This window comes from Cornus florida, unplaced genomic scaffold (genome assembly GCF_030987335.1).
Source record: "Cornus florida cultivar Cherokee Brave unplaced genomic scaffold, ASM3098733v1 CherokeeBrave_3.0.0_Hap2_Chr09, whole genome shotgun sequence".
Classification (NCBI taxonomy): domain Eukaryota; kingdom Viridiplantae; phylum Streptophyta; class Magnoliopsida; order Cornales; family Cornaceae; genus Cornus; species Cornus florida.
The window spans coordinates 67,123,460-67,147,507 of NW_026775579.1; the positions used below are offsets into that span (position 1 = coordinate 67,123,460).

At 34.4% G+C, this 24,048-nt stretch overlaps 3 protein-coding genes and 1 non-coding gene across 4 annotated transcripts; 3 read left to right on the forward strand and 1 right to left on the reverse strand.

Moving 5' to 3' along the window:
• Window positions 1-361: 361 nt before the first annotated feature.
• Window positions 362-2,045, forward strand: LOC132272751 (uncharacterized). The gene is made up of 2 exons (XM_059773845.1): window positions 362-796; window positions 918-2,045. The coding sequence occupies exons 1-2, from the start codon at window positions 362-364 to the stop codon at window positions 2,043-2,045; spliced, it is 1,563 nt and encodes a 520-aa protein (XP_059629828.1).
• Window positions 2,046-2,108: 63 nt separating this feature from the next.
• LOC132272752 (uncharacterized) lies at window positions 2,109-3,518 on the forward strand. Its single transcript, XM_059773846.1, has 2 exons — window positions 2,109-2,347; window positions 2,768-3,518. Exons 1-2 carry the CDS (start codon window positions 2,109-2,111, stop codon window positions 3,516-3,518), a joined length of 990 nt encoding a protein of 329 aa, XP_059629829.1.
• Window positions 3,519-9,466: 5,948 nt separating this feature from the next.
• On the reverse strand, window positions 9,467-9,546 carry TRNAL-UAG (transfer RNA leucine (anticodon UAG)). Its single transcript has one exon. It is a non-coding gene; the product is annotated as a tRNA-Leu (tRNA).
• Window positions 9,547-10,763: 1,217 nt separating this feature from the next.
• LOC132274205 (probable glucan 1,3-beta-glucosidase A) lies at window positions 10,764-13,808 on the forward strand. Its single transcript, XM_059775429.1, has 8 exons — window positions 10,764-11,026; window positions 11,159-11,278; window positions 11,368-11,571; window positions 11,997-12,155; window positions 12,319-12,488; window positions 12,694-12,849; window positions 12,943-13,295; window positions 13,409-13,808. Exons 1-8 carry the CDS (start codon window positions 10,838-10,840, stop codon window positions 13,588-13,590), a joined length of 1,533 nt encoding a protein of 510 aa, XP_059631412.1. The 5' UTR covers window positions 10,764-10,837; the 3' UTR covers window positions 13,591-13,808.
• The last annotated feature ends 10,240 nt before the right edge of the window (window positions 13,809-24,048 follow it).

Genomic DNA, 24,048 nt, shown 5'->3' on the forward strand with positions numbered 1-24,048 from the left:
TTGTTCTCACTGTCTTGCAAAGAAATTTGAACACGAGCCTCTGACTTTTTGTTGCTCAAATGGCGATGTTGTCTTAACATCTACTCTTGTCCCAGATGAGTTGTACGAATTATTCACATCCCAAATGGATGCCTTTGCGAAGGACTTTCGTCGGTACATACGTGCATATAATAGCATTTTTTCTTTTACATCTTTTGGAATCCGTCTTGACAAAAATCTCGCAACTATGAAGAGTGGTATATATACTTTCCGAGCACAAGGTCAAATATATCATGAATTACCCTCACTCTCAATACAAGAAAGATCTCCATGTTACCTCCAATTATACTTTTATGACACTGACAATGAGTTACAAAATAAAATGAATATCTTAAATGACTCGAACTTGAGTGAACCTATTGTTGCAAAGTTGATGAACATATTGTCGTCAAATCCGTATGCTCAGTTCCTTCGTAGGTTAAAGGATATTCCCGTTTCAGATAACCATGAAATTGTCATTACAAATGATGTTCGACTTGATCAAAGGGTTTTCAATTCGCCCATAGTAAACCAAGTTGCAGCTGTTTGGATAGAAGGAGCATACCCTGACATGCGCTTAGAGCGTGACATAATTGTCATTGCACACTCCGGCAGAAAACACAGAGTGAGACACTATTTTAGATGTTATGATCCACTGCAATATCCTTTACTATTCCCATACGGTGAGATCGGATGGCATCGTAATATCAAGAATCGTCGTCAGCCATACGCTCGGACAGATATTACACATGATGATGATATCTTCGATGATTCCATTGTAACAGGATCTAGAGAAAGTAAATACAATTATTAATTTTCATTTATTTGTTTAAAAATAAAACTCTTATACAATTCAAAATATCAATTTTTTCTAACTCTTATACAAATTGAACATGTAGGTGCCGAAGAAAGGAAAGCTAAAAAAATTTCATGTAGACAATATTATTGTTACACGCTTCAAATCCACAACCAGGATCGATCAATTCTCTTTTATGCCGGGAGATTGTCGTAACAATATAGTGTTGATATGTATATTAAGATTGAAACAACACGTTTGGATTACTATCGAACTGAACAATCACATATTCGTGCCAAGTTATATCAAGGAATTGTTGATAGTGTTGTGGCCGGAGAAAATAGAGGAAATAATGTTCGGAAAAGAGTGGTTCTTCCTTCATCCTTCATCCTTCATTGGAGGGCATAGGGACATGCGAAAGAGATATTATGATGCGATGTGTTTGGTTCAAAGATTTGGAAAGCCAGACCTTTTCATCACAATGACCTGTAATCCTGATTGGAATGAGATCAAAGAGGAGCTGAAACCGGGACAGTTAGCTCAGGATAGACCAGATTTAACAACAAGGGTGTTTCGAGCAAAGCTATATGACCTTAAGAAACAATTATTTCAAAAACTCATATTTGGAAAAGTGGTTGCACATGTTTATGTGATTGAATTTCAAAAAAGAGGACTACCACATGCACACATGTTGCTTATATTTGAATCTGAGCATAAGATTACAAAAGCAGATCATTATGATAAGTTTGTTTGTGCCAAAATCACAAGTGAAAATGAGAATCCAACACTTTATGCTAAAGTAGTTAAACACATGATGTATGGGCCTTACGGAGATTTAAACGTAAAGAACGCTTGCATGAGGGATGGTAAATGTAAAAATCATTATCCTCAGCAGTTCAATGAGCAAACGATACAAGGTCAAGATTGCTACCCTATATACAGAAGAATAAAAGATGGTCCAATAGTTAGTGTGTGTAATGCAACTTTAGATAATAGATGGGTTGTTCCCTATAATCCATATCTTCTGCAGAGGTACGACTGTCATATTAATGTTGAGATATGTTCAGGGTTGTCAGCAGTCAAGTACCTTTATAAATATATTTACAAAGGGCATAATCGAGCCACAGTTTACTTATCAAACATTGATGGTGATGACATTATTGATGAAATAAAAGACTATCAGGAGGCAAGGTGGGTATCACCACATGAAGCAATGTGGAGAATTTTTTAGTTCAATTTAAATGAGATACATCCTTCTGTTATCAACCTTCAATTGCATCTTCCTAATAAACATATGGTATGGTATTGGGAAAAACATAATCTTGAATATGTAGTTCGTTCCGATGGTATATCACAAACAATGTTAACCGAATTCTTCCATCTAAATTCCACGTGCGAAAAATCTAGAGCTTTTCTGTATAGAGAAATCCCAAAGCATTTTGTGTGGAACAAGCAAACTAAGCGCTGGACTGCTAGAAAAGCGAAAGAGGTAATCGGGAGAGTCAACGCAGCTAACCCTTCTAAAGGAGAATGGTACTAATTGAAAGTGTTATTAAACCACGTGCGTGGACCAACATCATATGCCGATCTATTAATTGTTAACGGGGAGAAATGTCCGACATTTAAAGAATCAGCACAAATAAGGGGTCTTCTTGAAAGCGATAACAACATTTTAGAATGTCTTAACGACGTCGTGTGCTTCCAAATGCCAACGGCACTTCGCCGGCTTTTCGCTACTTTACTGGTTTATTGTGAGCCCAGCAATGTCAGAAAATTATGGGATGACTATGTTGATGTAATGTCAGAAGATTTTCCATGCACAAGTACTTCCTCTGCACGTTATCGAGCCAATGAAGCTCTTAAGAGTATAGATGGCTACTTAATAAGCATGGGGCGAAGTGTAAAATAATTCAACCTGCCAAATATAGTGTCCCGTGATGTATGTAATCACAGTTCTACCAAAGAGTTTGATGATGAATATTCCATTGTTACGCTTTCTGAAGATTACAATGCTGTGGCGACTCTAAACGCTGAACAAAAGAATGCATATGATATGATAATGGAACGTGTTCTCTCAAACAAACCCGACATCTTCTTCATTGATTGCCCGGGTGGAACTGGAAAAACATATCTATATCGTGCAATACTAGCAAAGGTCAGGTCCCAAAAAAAGATAGCTCTTGCAACTGCTTCTTTAGGAGTCACATCTTCGATTTTACCTGGTGGCAGGACCGCACATTCGAGATTTAAAATTCCAATATTAGCAAACGAGTCCGTAGTTTGCAAAATTTCAAAGCAAAGTTCAATAGTAGAGTCAATGCGTAAAACAAGTGTCATTATTTGGGATGAAGCACCAATGGCTAAACGTTATGCAATTGAGGCAGTTGACAGGACTCTCCAAGATCTCCTTAGTACTACAGAACCTTTTGGAGGAAAAGTAGCAGTCTTTGGTGGAGACTTTCGACAAGTATTGCCTGTTGTACCTCGAGGGACCCGGACTGAAACAATTGGAGTAAGTTTTGCAGATTTTCTACTACGTGTTGGTAATGGGGAAGAACCAATTCTGGTGGACAACATGATCAAGTTGCCAGACGAGATGGTAATAAAATCTACAAATGAGGAGGATTTAGAAAAAGAATTGATAAATGCTGTTTTCCCCCATCTCCTCGAAAATGCACACTCGGCGGAATATATTACAAATTGAGCAATTTTGGCAACCAAAAATGATTTCGTTGACAAATTGAACGAGAATCTCATTGAACAATTCCCAGGAGAACCCACTATGTATTATAGCTTTGACAAAGCTACTGATGATACGGGGACCTATTACCAAGAAGATTTCCTTAATTCATTGGCTCCAAATGGCCTCTTGCCACATAAGTTAACGTTGAAAGTCGATTGTCTTATAATGTTGCTGAGAAATTTGGATCCGACAAATGGATTGTGTAATGGTACCAGGCTCATCTGTTGTGGAACAAAGGCTAATGTGATCAATGCAAAAATCAGCCATGGACAACATATTGGAAAACAAGTACTGATTCCAAGAATACCCCTATGCCCGATAATGAATGAAGCTACGCTTTTCCATTTTACACGAAAAACAGTTTCCAATCCGGTTGAGTTTTGCAATAACAATAAATAAGGCACAGGGCCAAACAATTCCTTATGTTGGAGTTTATCTACCTGAGTACGTGTTCTCCCATGGACAATTATATGTCGCACTATCTAGAGGAACTTCAATGTCAACTACTAAAGTACTTGTTAAGAAGGATCAAACAAACATTAGAGGTGATACATACACTAAAAATGTTGTCTATGAGGAGGTTCTCCAGTCTAAAAGGTAAAGATACACCCACATTAATATCCATGCCTTCCCATTCCAAAATTATTTTGCATTGTTCGAAAGGTAAAGATACCCCACATTCGCTACCAATTATTACAATATTTAAATCTTTCACTCACAATTTTATTCTTTTAAAAACATAAAAAAATATTAACTTCAATTTAATTTACTGTTGATGTATATATATATTTTTTCATTTCTATTTTGATACTCGATCATTCTTATTTCACAATTTTATTTTTAATTTTTATTTTCTTTAACCTTAATTCTTTTTTCTTTTAATCATGCATAAAAAATCATGAAAATGAAGAAAGGTCACGAAGAAAGGTCACCAAAGCTTTGACTTAATAAATTCACTTGTTAGTTTAAAAACAGAATCAACAATAAAAGTAGTTGTACTTCTAAGAGTAATCGAGGAATACACATCAGGAACAATGTTGAAAGTAGTTCTGATGGATGATGATGTAAGTATACCATTGGCTATTTCTGTTAGTTTCATTAAATGCATCTATATTTGTATGACAACATTGTTATTTAATGATCTTATTAATCCATTTACACATCTTTTTTACTCTTTCAGGGAATACAAATTCAAGGTGTCTTATTTAACGAGCTCGTCACCAAATTCAGTGATTCACTATTGCTTCACAAGACGTACAGAATTTCTATTGTAACTGTAAAAGACGTCAATCCTATATATAGGAGTGTGCATAAGGAGTATTAATTGAAGTTTCTTAATAACACCTCAATTGAAGTTGAAGAGCTTGAAGTAGTAAGCTTAGAAACAATAAACTTTAATTTTATGGACTTCAAGGAGCTGAACAAGTACACTGATGTATAAGAAAATATGGATTAGTTTTTGTTTAATTCTCAACTCTCCATATATATGTTCTCTCTTGTACATATATAAAATTAAAATTAAAATTTTTTATTTTTAATTTTATTTTTAATCTGCCTAGATGCTTTGGGAATTGTTATTGAGGTATCTCCTACATTAAACATATGTAAGAAGAACAACAAAGGCACAACAAAAAGTGGGAAGTCATTATAATGGATATGAGGTATGTCATTACTATATTACATATATGATCATAATTATGACAAAATAATATAATGACTAAAGTAATTAATCTTTATTACAGTTCAAGGACAACTACTTTGACTTTATCGGAGGATCTTGCTGAGAATGAAGGAAACTTTATCATGAAACTAATACAAGAAAAACATATGATCACAGTTACAATTGTGGCAATTAACACCTACAAAGGTAAATTATTATACAAATTGATATTATTTACATTATATATTATTAAGTAAATCTATAATAACAAACTTTTACAAATAATAATGTTATATTCCAGGTTTGTCTCTTCAAACGCAAAAAGGATCTACATTGCAAATCAATATGGATATTGAAAGTGTCAAAGCATTAAGACATTGGTTCATTATTTATTCCAACTTCTTTTACATTATATATATATTCATAAAGCTACATGTAATCTTTTTCTTTAAGCATGTTCATATATAACTAAACATATATGCCAGATGATATTTGTTTTTATATTTTTATATTGCAGACTTCTTGGTGCAAAATATACACTATTTGTAGAAATAGAACATGTTTTTCTGTTTTATTTATTTAATTATTTTACAAAATAATTTATATGTGGACAGGTCCAAAAAGAACATAAATAACAAAGATATAAGAAGTTTGATTTCCAGTACAAAAGATCAAAAATTCAATAGTACTGAAAAAGTCAAACTTCAAGACATAATAGGAAAATCTACAATGTCCTTTGAGGTATTAAATTTCAGTATATTTCTTAATCTTTCTTAATTGTGTATCACATTTTTATATTCAATTTATATATTGAGAAGTTATATTTTGTTGCACAACCTGCAGAAAACAAATTACTGTTTCGAAGCAACAATTGAAAATGTTGTTAATGATCGCGAACCGTGGTACGACGCCTATGAGAAATGCAACAAGAAAATAAAAGTTGAAAAAGATAGAGTATACTGTACTCGATGCAACACAACAGACCCAAAATGCATTCAAAAGTATTATTATACCCTAAAACCTTATTATTGTATTTATTTCAATGGTTTAATAATATTACAAATACATAATTTTTTGTCTTTACTCATGTGCAGATTCATAATGATAATTAAAGTGCGAAGTATGGAACATATTGCAACACTTGCAACCCTAACAATGTTCACTAATTGCCAAACATTAATAAATTGTTCACTAAATGATTTACTACAATTACAAATTGAGGTAATTTCTCACCCTTATTCATAAAATTTTAATTAAATTAAAAAGAAAATTACTTACTTGAATTTCTCAATAACTATAAATTATATTTCTTCTTCTTGCAGGACATGGATGAATTTAGCAACAAAGTGACAAGCTGTAAAGGGAAATCTTTTCTTTTTCTGGTGAAGATAGACAATACTCAACAACAAGTCGTGAAAACTTATTTTACGGTGGAAGAATTAAAAGAATTGACACTTGACAATGATTCATTTTATGAAGAAATAAGATATGCAAAAAAGATAAAGATTGAGAAATAAATAATTTAGGAATATTTTTATTTTTAAACAGTTATAGTTTTGGATTTTCTAATATATTTTGTTTCTTTTGAGGTGACAATTATTACAATCTAAACATTATTGGTACCCTTTCGGATTTTAGAATATATAGAATTTTTATATAGTATTTATTTATGAATATTTTGTAAATTATAAAATTTTAATTTTCATATATTTTTTAAAATGTTTATAATTTTCAATCATTCATTAATGGAAAACCTTATTTTGTTTCTTTTAAGGTTACAATTATTACTCTCTAAACATTGTTTATATGAATACTTTTATTTTCAAAGAGTTATAGTTTAGGAATTCATTGAGATGACAATTAATACACTCTAAATATTGTTGATAAAAATTCATTTAATATCCGACAATATCATACAACGAATATATTGATAAGTTACAAAACATTCAACACGTGCATCGCACGTGCATTTTACTAGTATGTATGTATATATATATATATATATATATATATATATATATATATATATATATAATACTACTGTTGGAACCACCTCACATACAAGACTAACTTTACTCATTCTTCGTTCTATCAAATCTTAACCTAGCCAAAGAACGAAGGAAGACCAAAGAGAAAAACTCATTTTCTCTGTCGTCTCCTTCTTTTTTTGATCTTCTCTTCTAATCTTCTTAGCTCTCTTCTTTTGTTCTTCTCTACCGTCTCCTTTTCCACAGCACTATTAATATCTTCATCATTTGTTAACCTAAGTTAACCCTAGGCTGCAACAACGACACATTCATCGTCTAGATCTATACCGCTTCCGGTGAGTTCACAAAGTTTATTCTCTTCTCTTATTTTGATTTAAATGTGTTGTAGTTTTTTGGTTAAATGTTGAAGTTTGTTATTTGTTTTCTTAAAAAAAAAAATTCCAATAATTTTGACTCTTTTTTCTTCTTCTTAAAATTCCTTTCTGTTTACTTTGTTTCATCATAGCTATCCTTGAATTCATTTCTTTTATTTTGTTTTCTTTAATTTTTTTTCCAATAATTTCATCACTTGATTATTTATTCTTATTAAAACGAGATATGTAATTGGAATATAAATCTGTAGCTTTGTTCCATCAGTAACTAATTAATTGTCTTAGTGAGTTATTGTTATTTTAATCAAAATTTTATATTCTTGTAGATGTGACTACGGTTTGAGGAGTTTCATGGAGTTAAACACCTATTATACATCTAAATTGGTTTAATTTATGTTTTATTATACTGCCTTGTAAGTGAATATGAAATTGGTAAAATTAGACTATTTAGGAAAATCTCAGTTCGCAGATTGGATCCGATCCTATCCGTCATTTCACGGATCTAATCCAATCCGATCCGTGGGCTAACGAATTGGTGGCGGATTCAGAATCTCCCAATCCGTTATGAGCGGATCGGATTATGATGCCTAATCCGATCCAATCTGTGGCCACCGCTACTTAAAATTTTACTCCATTTTCAGTGATACTTACTGTTTTGAGTGATTTAAATTGCGTTATCAAACGCGCTTATTCAAATAAGCACTTAATCAGTTCAAAATTAAATGCTTACTTCATTTTTTTACAATTAAATAATAATAATAAATAATGATAATAGTAGTTATGAAATATTTTATATTAATTAATTAACTTTTCAAAAAATATCGATCCACATATCCTATATTTATATTGTTTTATATAGAATTTATTAGTGGAAACTGAAATTAGGGGGGAAAAAAAAAAGGAAGGAAGAAAGAAAGAAAGAAAGAAAATTAACAATTCCTTAGTAATGATAATTTTACCTTTTTGAAAGGTTTGATAATCATATACAAACTGAAATAAGGTTGAATTTTATATAGAATTTTAGAGTACAAACGAAATTTAAGAAAATATATCATGTAAGATAGACATTATATAGAATTCTAGAGTGGCTTTTGAATTAGTTGGGCCAAACATTGCACTGGAAATTAGTAGCTCTATAAGTAAGAGCCCATCCACTTACTACATAAACAACTAAGTTACAGTGCCTTGGAATCCATATCAAGAATGATGTTGCAATAACAGTTGAATATCATGTAAGATAGCCATGGACTAAGGATATACATATCTAAGCAGAAATCACAGCTTCATCTGTGTCTATGCATGTAGAGGCACTTTAAGCAAAATCGGGCACACCGAATAGAGTGTGTGTGAATCAGATAATATCTAAATGAGTTTTACGTAGATTAAGACATGAGACATAACTGGTCGCAACCACTCCATGAGCATCGTATATAGATAACAGTAGACACCACATGGGCCTTGGCCTAGTCGACTAGTGAGATCTTCTTTGACAAAGTTAAAAGTTGAAATTTTCAATGTAAATTAAGGTTTTCTAAAAATACCAAGGCCTAGTATTATCAGACTCTTAATTTTCAAATAGAGGATGGAGGTTCGAACTTTAGTAGAAGCATGTATGTGTGAGTATTAACTTAAAAATATATATATATATCAACGTCCATTCAGTGATTTGGATGTTTAAAGAGTAAAGAAAAGAAATAAGTGAGTGGAGAAGAAAAAAAAAGTATTTTTAATTTGTTAAATCTCAATTCTATGAAGGAAACGAAAATTAGAGAAATAAAAAATTGAAATAGTAAAAGAAGAGAAATAAATGTATATATATTCCAGTGGTGAAGAAAAAATAAATGTTTAATTTGTTAAATCTCAATTTTAAGAAGGGAAAAATAAAAAATATGACAGCTGTGGGATTTGAACCCACGCCCTTTCGGACCAGAGCCTAAATCTGGCGCCTTAGACCACTCGGCCAAACTGTCCCTCTTGGTCTATGGAAGTTGATAATATTATTATTATATTTATTAAGCCCGTTCAATTGGGCCCATAGTTGTATTCCTTTCATTAAAGTAATTGAGCCCATTACTCTTATAAGTTACTTATTTATTTAATTTTTTGGTCCAACCTCAAAATGAGAACAACTATGAACCAACAAATACATTCCCATCAATGGCTACAGAGACAACCATAAGGGCCTAACAACATTCCATATTTTCCACTTGCTCATATATATACCAAAGCTGAATTGTCATTGCTCCTCCTCCTTTTTTTGTTTATTTTATTTATTTTTATTTTTTGTTACGATTAAGAATACAGGTGCAACATGATCCGGACATGGCAAATCTCAAATTGTTTTTATTCATATATATTTTAATAAGAATTTTTACTCGTTTCATCCATATAATCATCAATAAAATAACTAATTTGGAGCTTATAACTAGTTGTTTGTTATTTTTAATTTCTTAAGTTTTATTTATTTTTTAATTAATTCCTAATATATTTTAAATTGCAAAATATATAGAAGAATAGGACAGAACTAATCATTCTTATTCAAACATTCCATCTTGCTCCTATTAGTTTTTTTACTTATTTATTATTATTTTTTCCCTGTTAGAAACAACAAAAACATTCCTCTCAATGGTTACAGACAATCACGAGGGCCAAACATTCCATAGCAAAACCCCCATCTTATTTTTATTTTATTTTTTTATTTTCCTCTTTTTAATTTTTCATTTAGTATATATAAGTCATTTCATCAATTAGGTCTACATATATATGCTGCAAAGAATTGTAGTTAGTTTAGTATCCACTCATTAATTTCCCCAAGTTGACTAATAAATTTAATAATCCAAGTTGACCACGCTCCATTGAGCAGCACATCACGGATGATCATGGACCAATGAAGGAAGGTCAAATCCCAATTGGTCAAAATTTCTAGATGCTCATGCTGGTCAAACTCCACTCTACACACACATATGTGTGGATATATGCGTGACTGAACCCTTCAACGACATTCCACATGACAGCAGAGAAAGAGATGAAAATGGCAATATGAAGTGCTCAACAAAAGTACTACATATGCATCAGATAGGCCAACAAAGAAATGCCAAATCCCAACTGGTCAAAATTTCTAGAAGCTGACTATTACTTAATGCCTTTCACTCTGCACGCACAAATATGCGCGTGTATGTGTGACTACACGCACAAATGCGTGTATATATGTGTGAGTGAAGCTTTCAACAAGGTTTCATATGAAAGTATAGAAAGATCAAAATGGCAACATGCTTTACAAAAAAGCCACTAATTAGCATATGCATCATTTTTTCTTGCTTTTTATCTCATGCCTATGGAAGGGTCAATCCCAACTTTCAAGTTCGAGCTGTTAACTTGGGAGGGTGGCTTGTCACAGAAGGATGGATTAAGCCATCTCTATTTGATGCCATCCCCAACAAAGATTTCTTGGTAATTTGTACATTCACACACACACACACACACACACAAACACACAGTCATTACTACATGTCTTTGTGAACTTTGTTTCATTCTTATATTCACACACATACTCTATTATTCAATACTGTCTCAACTTATTAGGATGGAGCCGGGCTGCAATTCAAGTCAGTAACAGTTGGGAAGTATCTCTGCGCGGAGTTGGGTGGAGGAACAATCATAGTAGCCAACAGAACACAAGCTTCAGGCTGGGAAACATTTAAGGTAATGAATTTACATTGTTATGAATCAAATTCTCATTCAATTTGTAGCTTGGTTTAAAATCATTTTAATTTGTGTGTGTGTGTGTGTAGTTGTGGAGGATCAATGAGACCACTTTTCAGTTTAGAGTGTTTAACAATCAATTTGTGGGACTTGACACTACTACTGCTGGAAATGGGATTGATGTAGTAGCTGTTGCAGACACTCCTGGTGCATCTGAAACTTTTGAGATCGTGAGAAAATCCGATGACTTGAGCCGTGTTCGGATCAAAGCACCCAATGGATTCTTCTTGCAGGTGATTTAATCATTTCTTATCTTGTTTTGCAATGATACAGTATTATTGGTCATCAGCCAAGTTGATCATGACAACCTCTACAAACAAGATATTTTGTATGGTAGTTCAATTGTCATTCCTTTACAGTTAATGCCTATGCAATTTCTTCGTCAGCATTAGCAGGACACGGAGAAACTGAAGATAGACTAGATAGTGATGGCCACCAAAATAAAAATAATTAAAAAAGTTAAAAACATTGGTCTCACTCAACATGACAACATGTCAAGTCTACCAAAAAATAATAATAATCAAATTGGAATGGGCTCTGTTTGGCAATGTAATTTTTTTGAGAATGTTTTGGGAAAATGCACATAGTATTAAGGATTCCAAAAAAATGACAGCATGACATGCTTAGATATGCTAAATGAATTGCCATGGATTTGTAGGTAAAGACAGAGGAGCTTGTAACTGCAGATTTTAAAGGGGATAGCGGATGGAGAGACGATGACCCATCCGTTTTTCTGATGACAACAACCGGGTCACCACGAGGCGAGTTTCAAGTGACTAATGGTTATGGTCCAGCCAAGGCAACACGAGTTATGAGGGTAAGGTGGAGGTTGCAAGAAAAAACAAGTTTTGTGGATTACTATTGTTAGTCTTGTGAAATTCCAAAATATTGGGGTTTAACAAATTATAATTATAATTTTTTTTTTTTTTTGGTCAATTGATTACAGTAATAAATAAATTTCTCATTCTTATGATTAATAGGAGCATTGGAGCACTTTCATAGTTGAAGATGACTTCAAGTTCATATCAAGCAATGGATTGAATGCTGTGAGAATACCTGTTGGGTGGTGGATAGCCAGTGATCCGACACCTCCACCGCCTTACGTTGGAGGATCTTTGCAAGCCTTAGACAATGCCTTCTTATGGGCACAGTATGTACTTCTCACCGCACATAAATTTATTAGTTGAGAGGTTTTCGTGCAAGATTAGCCCTACTCATCATGTCTTTGAATTAAAATTTAAGTCGGATTTGACTTGGGCCATTCAATGTGATACTTGCAATGGCTTAGGTTAATAGGGACTTGTCTCAATTTAGGTTGGATTTATGTATCTGATATGGTGGTGTTTTGGCTGCAGAAAATATGGTGTCAATGTTATTATTGATCTACATGCTGCACCGGCTTCTCAAAACGGCTACGAGCACAGCTCTTCCAGAGATGGTTCTCAGGAATGGGGAAAGACTGACCAGAACATACAACAGACAGTTGATGTAATAGACTTCTTAACTGCAAGGTATACTCATTCTGTCACAGGACTTACATGATGCATTTAGGACAATATAACACATAAAAAATAAGTAATTTGTTGAATAATGTATGTGAATAGGTATGCTAAGAATCCAAGCCTTTACGCGGTTGAGCTGATCAACGAGCCACTGTCACCAGGAGCATCTTTAGAGAGCCTAAACAAGTACTACAGCGCTGGTTATGAAGCTGTCCGGAAGCACTCCTCCACGGCTTATGTGGTGTTTTCAAACCGGTTAGGAGAACATGATCCGAAAGAGTTCTTCCCTCTTGTCAGTGGCTTAAAGGGATCAGTCATAGACATCCATTACTACAACCTCTTTTCTGATATTTTCAACAGCATGACTGTCCAACAAAACATTGATTTCATCTACACAAACCGGTCATCGCAGTTGAGTCAAGTTACCACATCAAATGGCCCTCTGATTTTTGTCGGTAAGTCACAATGTCTTCTTCAAATAGATCACTAGAACTTCCAATTTTTCCTCATTTTTTTTTTTTTTTTTTTAATTTTTTTGCACAACTGAAAACATTATTGTAATTTGCAGGGGAATGGGTAGCGGAGTGGCAAATTCAAGGGGCAACAAAAGAGGATTACCAAAAATTTGCAAAGGCTCAATTAGAAGTGTATGGTCGTGCCTCATTTGGATGGGCTTACTGGGCTCTCAAGAATGTGAACAACCATTGGAGTCTGAAATGGATGATCGAAAATGGTTACATCAAGCTTTAGATTCTGTATGTTATGGTTCTTAGTCTCTCTATCCCTCGTCGCACCCTTTCTGTATTCACTGACAATGTCACCTTGGCTATTAATTCAGTCGGCTAATTACTTGTTTAATAAAGATGATCATATGCTTAAATCTGTTCAGTCATCGGCAATAAATGGTCATGATTCGAAATGTATTCATGCCATACTGATATGAATAGAGTTGTTCCTTTGTAATAGCAGATTGTGTTATAATGCAGATATATGACTGTAAACTATGTATCAATAAGCTCCCTTGTTATATATATTATGAACAACCTCATTGAGCCAAAAGTAAGCTCTTTTTCACAGAAACAAATAGAACTTCAATACAAGCACTATATATTTAATTCAAAGCTAAGCATAAGATTTTATTTCAATTTGTCCTAAATGATTGCAGTCAAGTCTTCCAAGGCCAAGGAATTCATTTGAGTACCCTTAACTTCTATGTAATGGACTACTGGAAGTCAATTGCAGTATTATCATATAAATATATAGAGAGGCAAAAAGGAACCAAAGATTGTAGTCTAGTGGTACTTTATTGTCTTCCAAAATAAAAGGTCGAGGGTTCGAGTACCTATAAGGTCACGTGGTTCTCGTCTTCCAAAATAGAAGGTCAAGGGTTTTAATACCCGTAGGGTCATGTGGTTGTGTAAGTGTGTTTCACAATTATATTGAATTTGCTCACATGACATCATTAAGAAGAGAAAGGGGGTTAATAACCTCTCATAAGAACAGAACCCAATAGTGTATTTCTTTTTTACCTTTTTGTACTATTTTCTTCTTTAACAATCAATATTATGAAGTTTCTGTTATTGTACAAAAGTGGAAAAACTAAATCAATATTGAATTTTACTAATGGATGGAACTCAAGTGCAATATAATTTTATAAAGCTTAATAGACTTGGATATAAATTACCTCTGTTTGGGAAACATTGAAATAGCTTCTAGTTAGTATTTTATTTCTCACTAAAACATATGGTTGTTTCTTGTTAAAATATGAGCCAACCTTTATCTGCAGTTGAAGATTGATGAGTCTAGCTTCTTTGAGAGTTCTAACACATTTCCCTGGAGGTCAAGGAGGAAATACAGTCACAGTTTAAAACACAGCCTGCAGAACTTTTGGATTGTGTGAACAAAGAGGATGGTCCACAATGTGGAGATATTGTTTGCTTTATGCTCTTTCAACGTTTACGAGTTTCAAAACGTGTCTACATATGTGGGAGACATTCTTTATAAGTGATAACAACTTCTCTCCCGTCTCAATGGGAAAATTTGTAAGTATGTCTAATCAACAAATCCCAGTACCATGCAACAATGATTGTGAAAGGGCACCAATTGAATAGACCATCACCATTTAAATATTTGTTAGGTCCCTCTGATCAGTCCCTTGCAAACTTGGAAAATCATTATTGTCGATGGCTTACAGGTGAATTTGAAATTTTGAATGATGATGGTCAAGATAAGAAACTCACCATGATATGCTATAGCAGCCAACAACAACACACCATTCTGATTTGTGGTTTTGAGGTGTGTGGATTATCACTTTTCTTAAGTTGTTATCTGTCCCTCGATCAACCTGATTTTGTCAAAAGGTTTTAGGGATAGAGTAATAATACGGAGTTCGAGTGTCGGACTTATCCGACTAAATTTATGTGAGTAAGAGACAACATCATGATAATATTAACATATTTAATGACGTTATGATAACGCCATTCTCCGCTCACAAAAATCAATAGGATATATCGAACTACTTATCACTATTCTTAGAGATCTAAACACCTCCAAGGATACAACAATATCAGCGAAATTTATGATGAGTAGTAATACTAAAGAATTCCTTGAAAGTCAATGTATATTTTGATAGTAGAGAATAATAAAGAAAGATGGAAAGAGAAAAAAATGTGTATCAAATAATGAAGTATGAATTATGAGAGGCTATATGATTAAATTGATAAATGTCACTATTAAATTTTAAAGGGATAATTTTATTTACTTCTCTTGAGGTTAGGTGTAATTACAGACAATAACCTTTAAGTTTCAAAAATTACACTGACCTCCCTCCAAATTGATGGACATTTTCATGTTCAATGAATAAAACACTCTCTAATATTTTATCAATATATATCACATAAATAATATTTTATAAACACTGTGCAACACCGAAGGCAAATCGCGGAGGCAGATTCTGGGAGGACCAATCAAAGGCTGCGATACCCAATCTAGGGTTGATTGCCGTCTAAAGGCCATAATATAGGGATCTGAGGCTGATCAAGAGCAGGTAGCGGCGAAGGTGACGAAGGCTTGTCGGCATGAACGTCGGAGGAGGAGGAAGAGGAGAAAGAGGCGGAGGAGAAGAAATCGTCATTCGAAGGGGGGGTTCAGAAGTGATGAAGATGAGTTTAGAAGAACATTATCATCAGCAACTGCGCAAGATATAACAGCTATAATTGTGGAATTCGTGTTTGGAGAATCTGATTCATTGCAAATGTTTTAGCGTTAGGATTATTTGCTTTTTCGATTTATTCGTCGTTCTGAAACTCATCGATTTGATGAAGGAAATCGGTGCCGGAACTGAAGCACGCATGAACTGAGGTAAACCGAGAATAATTAAAACTCACCCACAATTTGGGTTTATAGTTAGGTGCTGAAGATTTCCCAAGTAGTCGATGCTAAGGATGGGGAAGGCGGCGAGGCATGCCGGACGGCGGAGAGGAATTCTAAGTAGCAATGAGGGAGCTGACGAAGGGCAGAAGGTGTGGTGGGCCCAGAGGATGAAGCCGCCGTTACTGGGGTAGGCGATGGCGATCTCGGCAGTGATAAGGAAATATATATATGTTTGGTTATTCAATTCATTTTGCAGATGCGCCCAAATTTGACTTTTTTTTTTTTTCTTTTTTCTTTTTTCTTTTTTCTTTTTTCTTTTTTTCTCTCTCTCTCTTAATAATTTATGAAATCAGAGAAATAGAAACTAAATCAGGAAGAGGGGGTTAGTAGATCAGTCACGGCCATAGCTGATTCGCCTAGCCTTTTTACGTTTCTGGATATATATATATATATATATATATATATATATATATATATACACGCCTCCAAGCCCTTCTTTCGCACGTCTGACGTTTCTGCTTTTCTTCTCTATCAACCCTTGAATTTTATACATACACACACATATATATATATATATATTTAAACATAATATTGAAAAGGTTAAATAACCAATGAGATATTGAAATATGAGAATATGCAAGTCAATAATAAATAAACAACAGAGCATGAATAATTTTGAAGAACTTTGATTGAAACATGGAACTTACAACTTTGATCTTTGAATACAATACTTTGTTCTGAGCTAAGCTCATTGGAAGAAGTAAAACTAAAAACTTAAACTTAAAAATTACAATTTGAACGGAGATCTTTTGAAATGAAACTAACAACTAAACTTGAAACGAGTCTGCCTTCAATGTCTTGAGGAGCTGCTATTTATAGGGCCCCGAGGAGCTTTGGGGAGCCTTAGATTCCTTGGGAATAAGGATGCAGTTGGAGGCCACGTGCAAAGGCTGAATTGAGGTGATGGCTGCTGAATGATGCTGGAGGCCATGTGCAAAGCCTGAAAGGCTGAATTGAGATGATGGCTACTGACTTGCCTTGGATTATTTTTTCTGAAAAGCTTGTTTGTCACGAGCACCAAAAGGTGCTAGAAGCCTGAAAATAGAGAACTGTTGAATAAAATTTTTTGACTGTACTTGTTATATTATTTTTTTTGGTCGCTATGCAGCGGCATTGAATGACCAAAGTCAGAAACGTTTTTGAAAGGAAATGATGATTCTTTGAAAATTTTGTTACTGGAGCTATTGGGTGAAAATACCAAAACAGTCATCTTCATTAGGTTGGGCCAGATCTGTTTGGGAGCCATGGAATGAACCTGAGCCTTCACTTCTGTTAGAGCCCATTTTTTAGAAGGCTATGGGATTGACTTGGGCTAAAGCTTCCATAAGGAAGGCTTCATACTCATCTTGGGATTTTGCTGAAGAAAGTTTTGCTTGGGTCTGGCTTTTGGACAGGAGGAAAGCTGAAGACTCTCCTAAGCCAGAAAATGAAATTGCAGGATGCTTTGAGAACCATTCTGAAATTGCTTCTGGAGTAACATCTTTGATGGAGAATTGGTTCCACCATTTAACTTTGAAAATTCTTCCTAGAAGAGGAAGATTAGAAGGGGAATTGAGGATTTGTAATTGCCATAGAACTATCCATGACAATGCGAAATTTGCAAAAAATAAGAATGATTTGGGAAATTCCGAAAGCTCAGGAGGAGCTTGGAATTTTTCATTGAAGATTGAAAATCTCTTGGATACAGAATCAGGGATAATTTCTTTGCAGGGACCAAACATGTGCCACTAGTCAATGAACCATCTGGGGACATTCAGATTGAAATTCTTTCGGAAAAGGATAAACCAGGAATGGCTATAATCCTGATTTTGGAAATAAAAAGTATTGTACCAGACACCCTGATAATCCCAGTAATTGAAAGTTTAAGGATTGCGAGGCTAAGAAAATTACCTCGGAGCATTGATGTTTTTACCCCAGGCTGCTGGCGTAAGGACTTTTTGAATTGTACAAGTGGTGTGAGAAATGAAAGACTCATCACCTGGTTTTGAATGAGTTCGGATTTTGATGGAATCAGTGTCCACTAAAATAAACTCATAAAAATTTTATACTTTTCGAAAATCTGAAGTAGGATATTCGAAACCTTTGACAAAGTGATTTTGAGAAAGTAAAATTGGGTTTTGGTTAAAAAGTTCTTTTTCAACCACACAAATGGTTGATGAATTTGGTTTTTGAAAATAACGAGATTTTTTGAGAGTGGGATTATTAACCACCACTTGTTGTGTAATAGATCTTGAGGAAATTTGTTTGTCTGATGTTGAAGAAATTGTAGCATAAGATTTTTGAAGAGGAGGGAAAACTGGTTGTTGGGATTGTAAGTATGTTTGGATGTGGTCATACTGGATTGGGGACATGTTTATGACATGTTGGGGAATTTTGGTTAGAGCTGAAAACTGGTTTGTATTCAGTGGAGATGGACTAGCACACATAACTTCTTCATCTTCCTCGACTTTATTATACCAGGTTAATTTGGAAGGGGTTTGGGAAGAGGATGATTGTGCATAGGCATCTTTAGTTTTGTGGGGTTTTGTGCTTGCAACTGAGGCTCCTTTACCTATCTTGGGAGGCATGGTGATCGCCCTTAAGCTCCTGCTTTTCCCTGTAAAAATTCTCTGGTGAGAAAATCAGGAAAAGAATTATTTTCTCCTTTTATATATTCAATATCAAAGTCAAATACAGAAAGAATAGTTTGCCATCGGGCAAAAATTTGTTTTGAGGCAATGTTATGAACATCTTTCTTTAAAACAGTTTTTGCGGATTGGCAATTAACACGAACGAAAGATTTTTGATTTAGTAAATCACTTTGAAATTTTAAATACATAAAACTATAGATAAAATTTCCTTTTTGACTGTAAAGTAATTGTGTTGTGCTTGGTTCCATGTGCCAGAGGCGAACTAGACTAGTTGTTCCTTGCCACCTGTCCTTTGTTTTAAGATACCTCCATATCCTAATTCATAAGCATCAGTTTCCACAATTTTGAAGGCTTTTGGATCAGCAATAGATAGGCAAGGGAGGTTTTTTGCTTTGCTTTTATGGATTCTGACTGTTCTCGTATGCTCATCGGTCCATGGGGGAGGGGACTTTTTAAATCTTTGGCGTAATGGAGCACAAAGAAGGGAAAGATCCTTGAAAAACTCAGAAAGATAATTTAGGCACCCTAAAAATCTTTGAAGCTAGGTTTTGTCTTTAATCTCATCAGGGAATTTGTCAGCGAATTGGATGGATCTGTTGATTGGGATGACCGTTCCTTGGTGGATCTGAAAACCTAGGAACCTGATCTTGGTCTGAAACAAGGTTAGCTTTGATAAAGAAAGGATTAATCCATTATGCTTAATGGTTTAAGCAAATATATTGAGATGTTTCCAATCTGCATCTATGGAGGAAGAAAATATTAGTATGTTATCAATATAAATAATTGAAAAATTCGTAAGATGAATAAAAATATCATTTATGATTTTTTGAAATTCTAAAGGGGCATTTTTCAACCCGAAAGGCATCACATTCCATTTGTAATGGCCAAAAGGAACTGTGAAAGCTGTTTTGTATCTATCTTTTTCAGCGATTTGGATTTGCTAGAATCCTGACTTAAGATCAAATTTTGAGAAAACCGTTGCATAAACGAGACGTTGAATTAGGTCCTTTTTATTGGGCAGGGGATATCTGATCCATTGAAGGACTTCATTGAGGGGCTTGTAATTGATGACTAATCTAGGAACACCTCTTTCTATTTCAGCATTCTTTTGGACATAGAAAGCAGTACAGCTCCATGGGGAACGGCTTTTTCGGATGAGGGATTTGCTCAATAATTCCTAGACTTCCTTCATGCAGTAATCAAGAAATTCTTGACTCATTTGGCTAGGTCGGGCTTTGGTAGGGATATTCTTTTCATTGAAAGATTTTTCATAAGGTAATTCAACAATGTGCTATCTTCTGTGCCAGAAAGCGTTTGGGAGATCGGAGCAAACCTAACTTTCTAGTGTCGATCTAAACCTTTGAATAGAGTCTTGGAGACTTTTCTAACCTAATCGTTCATCAATCTGTTTAAAGGTCAGTTCTTGTTTGAGAAAATCTAAATGCTTTATTTTGCTCTCAATCCTGTTGACAGCTAGGATTTGAGTAACATAGGAATCCTTGATGGTATTGAGATCTTTGGTGTCTATAGGATGGGCAAAAGGAAAGCAAATTTCTTGTCCGACCAGAGTTGTTGAAATGCCTTGGCTATCAACTTTGAATGGGTGAAATAAATGGAGTTCCTAAAATAACAGGGGTATTGAGGTCTTTGACAAGGATGAAAGGTGTTTTCATACAAAGACCCTGATTACAAACATGGGCTTTGGTTAACTTGTACTAAACAGTGAGTCGCGAACCATTAGCACCTTGAAGTCGTTCTTTGGTTTTCTCAAAGTATTTCATAGGGACAAGTCCTTCATTAATACAATTGAGATCAGCACCAAAGTCAATAAGGGTTACTGTATGAATGGTATAGTCTTTGTTGATGACAATTTTCAGATTAACATGCCATTTCTGGAATGTTATATGGGTCAGAAGGTTGATGTAAGTCTCATTGTTCTTGGTAGGATTTTCAGAAACTTGTTGTTCAAGTTTTGCGGAGGACTTAGGTATTAAGGCATCTATCTGGGATTGTTGAAAAATAATTTGGCTTCTGAGGGTAAAAATATCATGAGTAGTGGAATCTTTCAAAGCCTTGCCCTCTTGCTTTAGGATCAAAATCTCTTGCTTGGTTTGTTTGATTTCTTTATGGAGGTCTTGCATTATAATTGGCGTCTGGGGTTGCGTACCAAATCTTTCAAAGATATCAATAAGGTTGTAAGTATTTGGTATAACAGCAGGAGCCTTGTCGTTTCTTTGGCCAATGCTGTTGGTGAATTTGATAAGGCATTCCTTGCGCTGATCAAGATCCTCTATTTTGTCAATGAGTTCCAACATAAATTTTTGATCCTTGGTAATCATACAAATGCATTTGGTTGATAGGTTGGTCATCCAAAGATGGGTTGGAAGAATCAGAATCATAATCTGTATCAGCATGATAATCATCCTCTTGAATACCATTGATATCGTGTTCGGATTCTTCAATTTGCATCAATTGGCTTTTGACGATTTCAGGGAGATCAAGCTCATTGATCTTCTGTTTGGTCCTGCAATCGCATTTGTAGTGACCCAACTTGCCACACTTGAAGCATTTTATTTCTGCTTTTGAAGTGGCAGGCTTCTTTTGAAAATGTTTTGGAGGAGGGACATTTTTCTGTCTATTTTTCTCAGAGGAAAGATATTTATCTGCAAATGAGGGCTTGTTCTTGTTATACCGTAACCTGTTGTCGTATCTCTTGGGAAAAGGCTTCCTGTAGCGGGTATGACTTTTTCGTTTAGAAGGAGGGGTTAGGTTTTCGAAGCCGAATTGTTGGCAAAAAGTTCCTAATTCCTTTCTGCTAGTGGCATTCTCATGCTTGATTTGCTGTTGGAGTTTGAAATCAGTACAGAGAGCAATTCCTTCAGCTGTGATGGTATTGATGATGTCACCATAAGTGAGGGAATCATAAGGAATATGGCCATTGTGTTTTGATCTGAAATGCTTGCGAATTCTTTCAGCAAAAAGATTGGGGAGTCCAGCAATAAACTTTTCTTTCCAAAAGGCTTGGTTACAATCAGTTCTGGTGAGGACTTTTGAGAGGAAAACATCTTTGTACCATCGGAAATCCTGGAGTTTGCGGCATCTAAGGTTAGCTAGGATTTATGAGGTCTTGTCTCTAACAATTGAGAGGTCACCGAGGAATTGTTTAGCGATAGAGAAAATGAGTGTAGCAACTGCATCTTTTATATCTGCACATTTTTCTGTTTTGATCGTTACTCCTTCAGGAGTTGTTTTAACAGAGTGAAGAATGGCATGGCGTTTATCCGGAGTGAGGATGTTGTCCCACCATCCTTTGAGTTGGCATGTGAATCCTGCTACTAAGAGTTGTGCTATAACATGATCAGAGGAGTCATTCTTAATTTTGTAAGCAGTGCTGACCATTGTCATTTCTTGAAGTGTATTGAGAATGTGATACTCAGTTTTGCCATCTATATTCCATTCATAAATGGTGCCACCATAATAAGCAGCTTGGGAGAACTGGCCTCGTTCTTCGATATGGAGGTCAGGGAAAGTAGGCCTGGGATAGTAGTTTTGAGAAGAAGTTGGTTCTAAGGTATTGACGTGCTGGTTCTGGAAAACCTCGGTAATTTTATCAATTTCAGTATCAGTACCAATTTCTTGGTCAAAAGTATTGATGGCTCTAAGAGGTCATTCAAGCGTATCAAGAATCGTAGTCGTGGAAGTCATAAGGGATTCGATTCGCTTAATCCTGTCATGCGTTTCTTCAATGGCACTACGCTTTAATAATTGTTTAGACAAGTGTAGGGGGATTTCATCCTGTGTACTGATACTACACGGTATTTGTTTTTTTTTTTTTTTCCTTTTTTTTTTCCTGGGTATATAGGTTATTTTAATACAAAAGTAAAGGTTAAAATGTCTTTGTAAATAAAGTAAGGGCAAATGTGGTATTACAGGGTTAAAAATAGCTGATGTCATAAAAAATTATCGTTGACCGACGCTGACTTTCACTAGAGGGGTCTAAGTGTTACGACCGAGTAAACCGTGAGGGAAGATGGTGTAATTTTTGAAACTTAAGGGGTACCACCTGTAATTACGCCTAACCCCAGAGGAGGTAAATGAAATTATCCCAATTTTAAAAAGTCAAGAGTTGACAGGAATTAACATTATTTTTAGGGAATTTTACAGAAAAGTGGTAGTAACAAAAGTATATTACCAATCCATGAACGTAGTTTGCATATTTACAAATACATAAACCAATTTCTATTTTAACCCTTTTATAAGTTAAAATTATATTTTCACCCCTAAAGTTTGATTTTATGCATGATCTACCCAAAGAAACACTTGTACAAGTTCTAGAATTTTGTCAAACAACACTTAGGAACTGCTATATCGCCCAAGAATTAGGAGATACAACGCGTAGCCTACAACGAAGAATAGAAGAACTTAGATCTAAAATTATCCGAATACAAAAAATTTTAGAAGTTAGACGGCAACGATTTTAGTTTATGAATAGAATAGACTTTAATAACTTAGATAACTCTATAAAACGATTAGGAAATTTTTTTGATTATATTAAAGAACAAGTAGTACAGAATTCTAGTCCAAATAATATGGATAACAAAATAATATTAGCCGCTATTAAAGATATTAATAGTGATATTAAAAATATTTCAGAAAATCAAAAAATAATTATAGACTATTTAAAATCTCTTAAAACCGATATTCAAAGGCTATTGCAATAGTTTTATGAGCACTAGTAATCCTGATTATTTAACAGCTTTAGCCAAACTTTATAAAATTGATAAAGAACCAGAAGGATTTACAAGTTTTAAAACACACGTACAATCAACTAATATACATATTAGACAAAATAACTTTTTAATCTAGTTATTACTCCAGTTGTCTGAAAAGGTCAATAAACTTGAAGAAAAATTAGAAGTAATACAAGAAAGTATTCCCAGAGAGTCTTCTAAAGAAATATCTGAATTATCAGATAAAATAAATGATATAAAGTTATCAACTAATAATCAGTTCTCGCCTGTAACGACCAAGCGTGTAAACTTATTACAACCTCATAGACAAATACCACAATGGCCATTATCCTTAGAAAAGTCAAAGAAATAATGCGAATAAAAGATTTTTATGACAATGACTATGATGCTAAAAA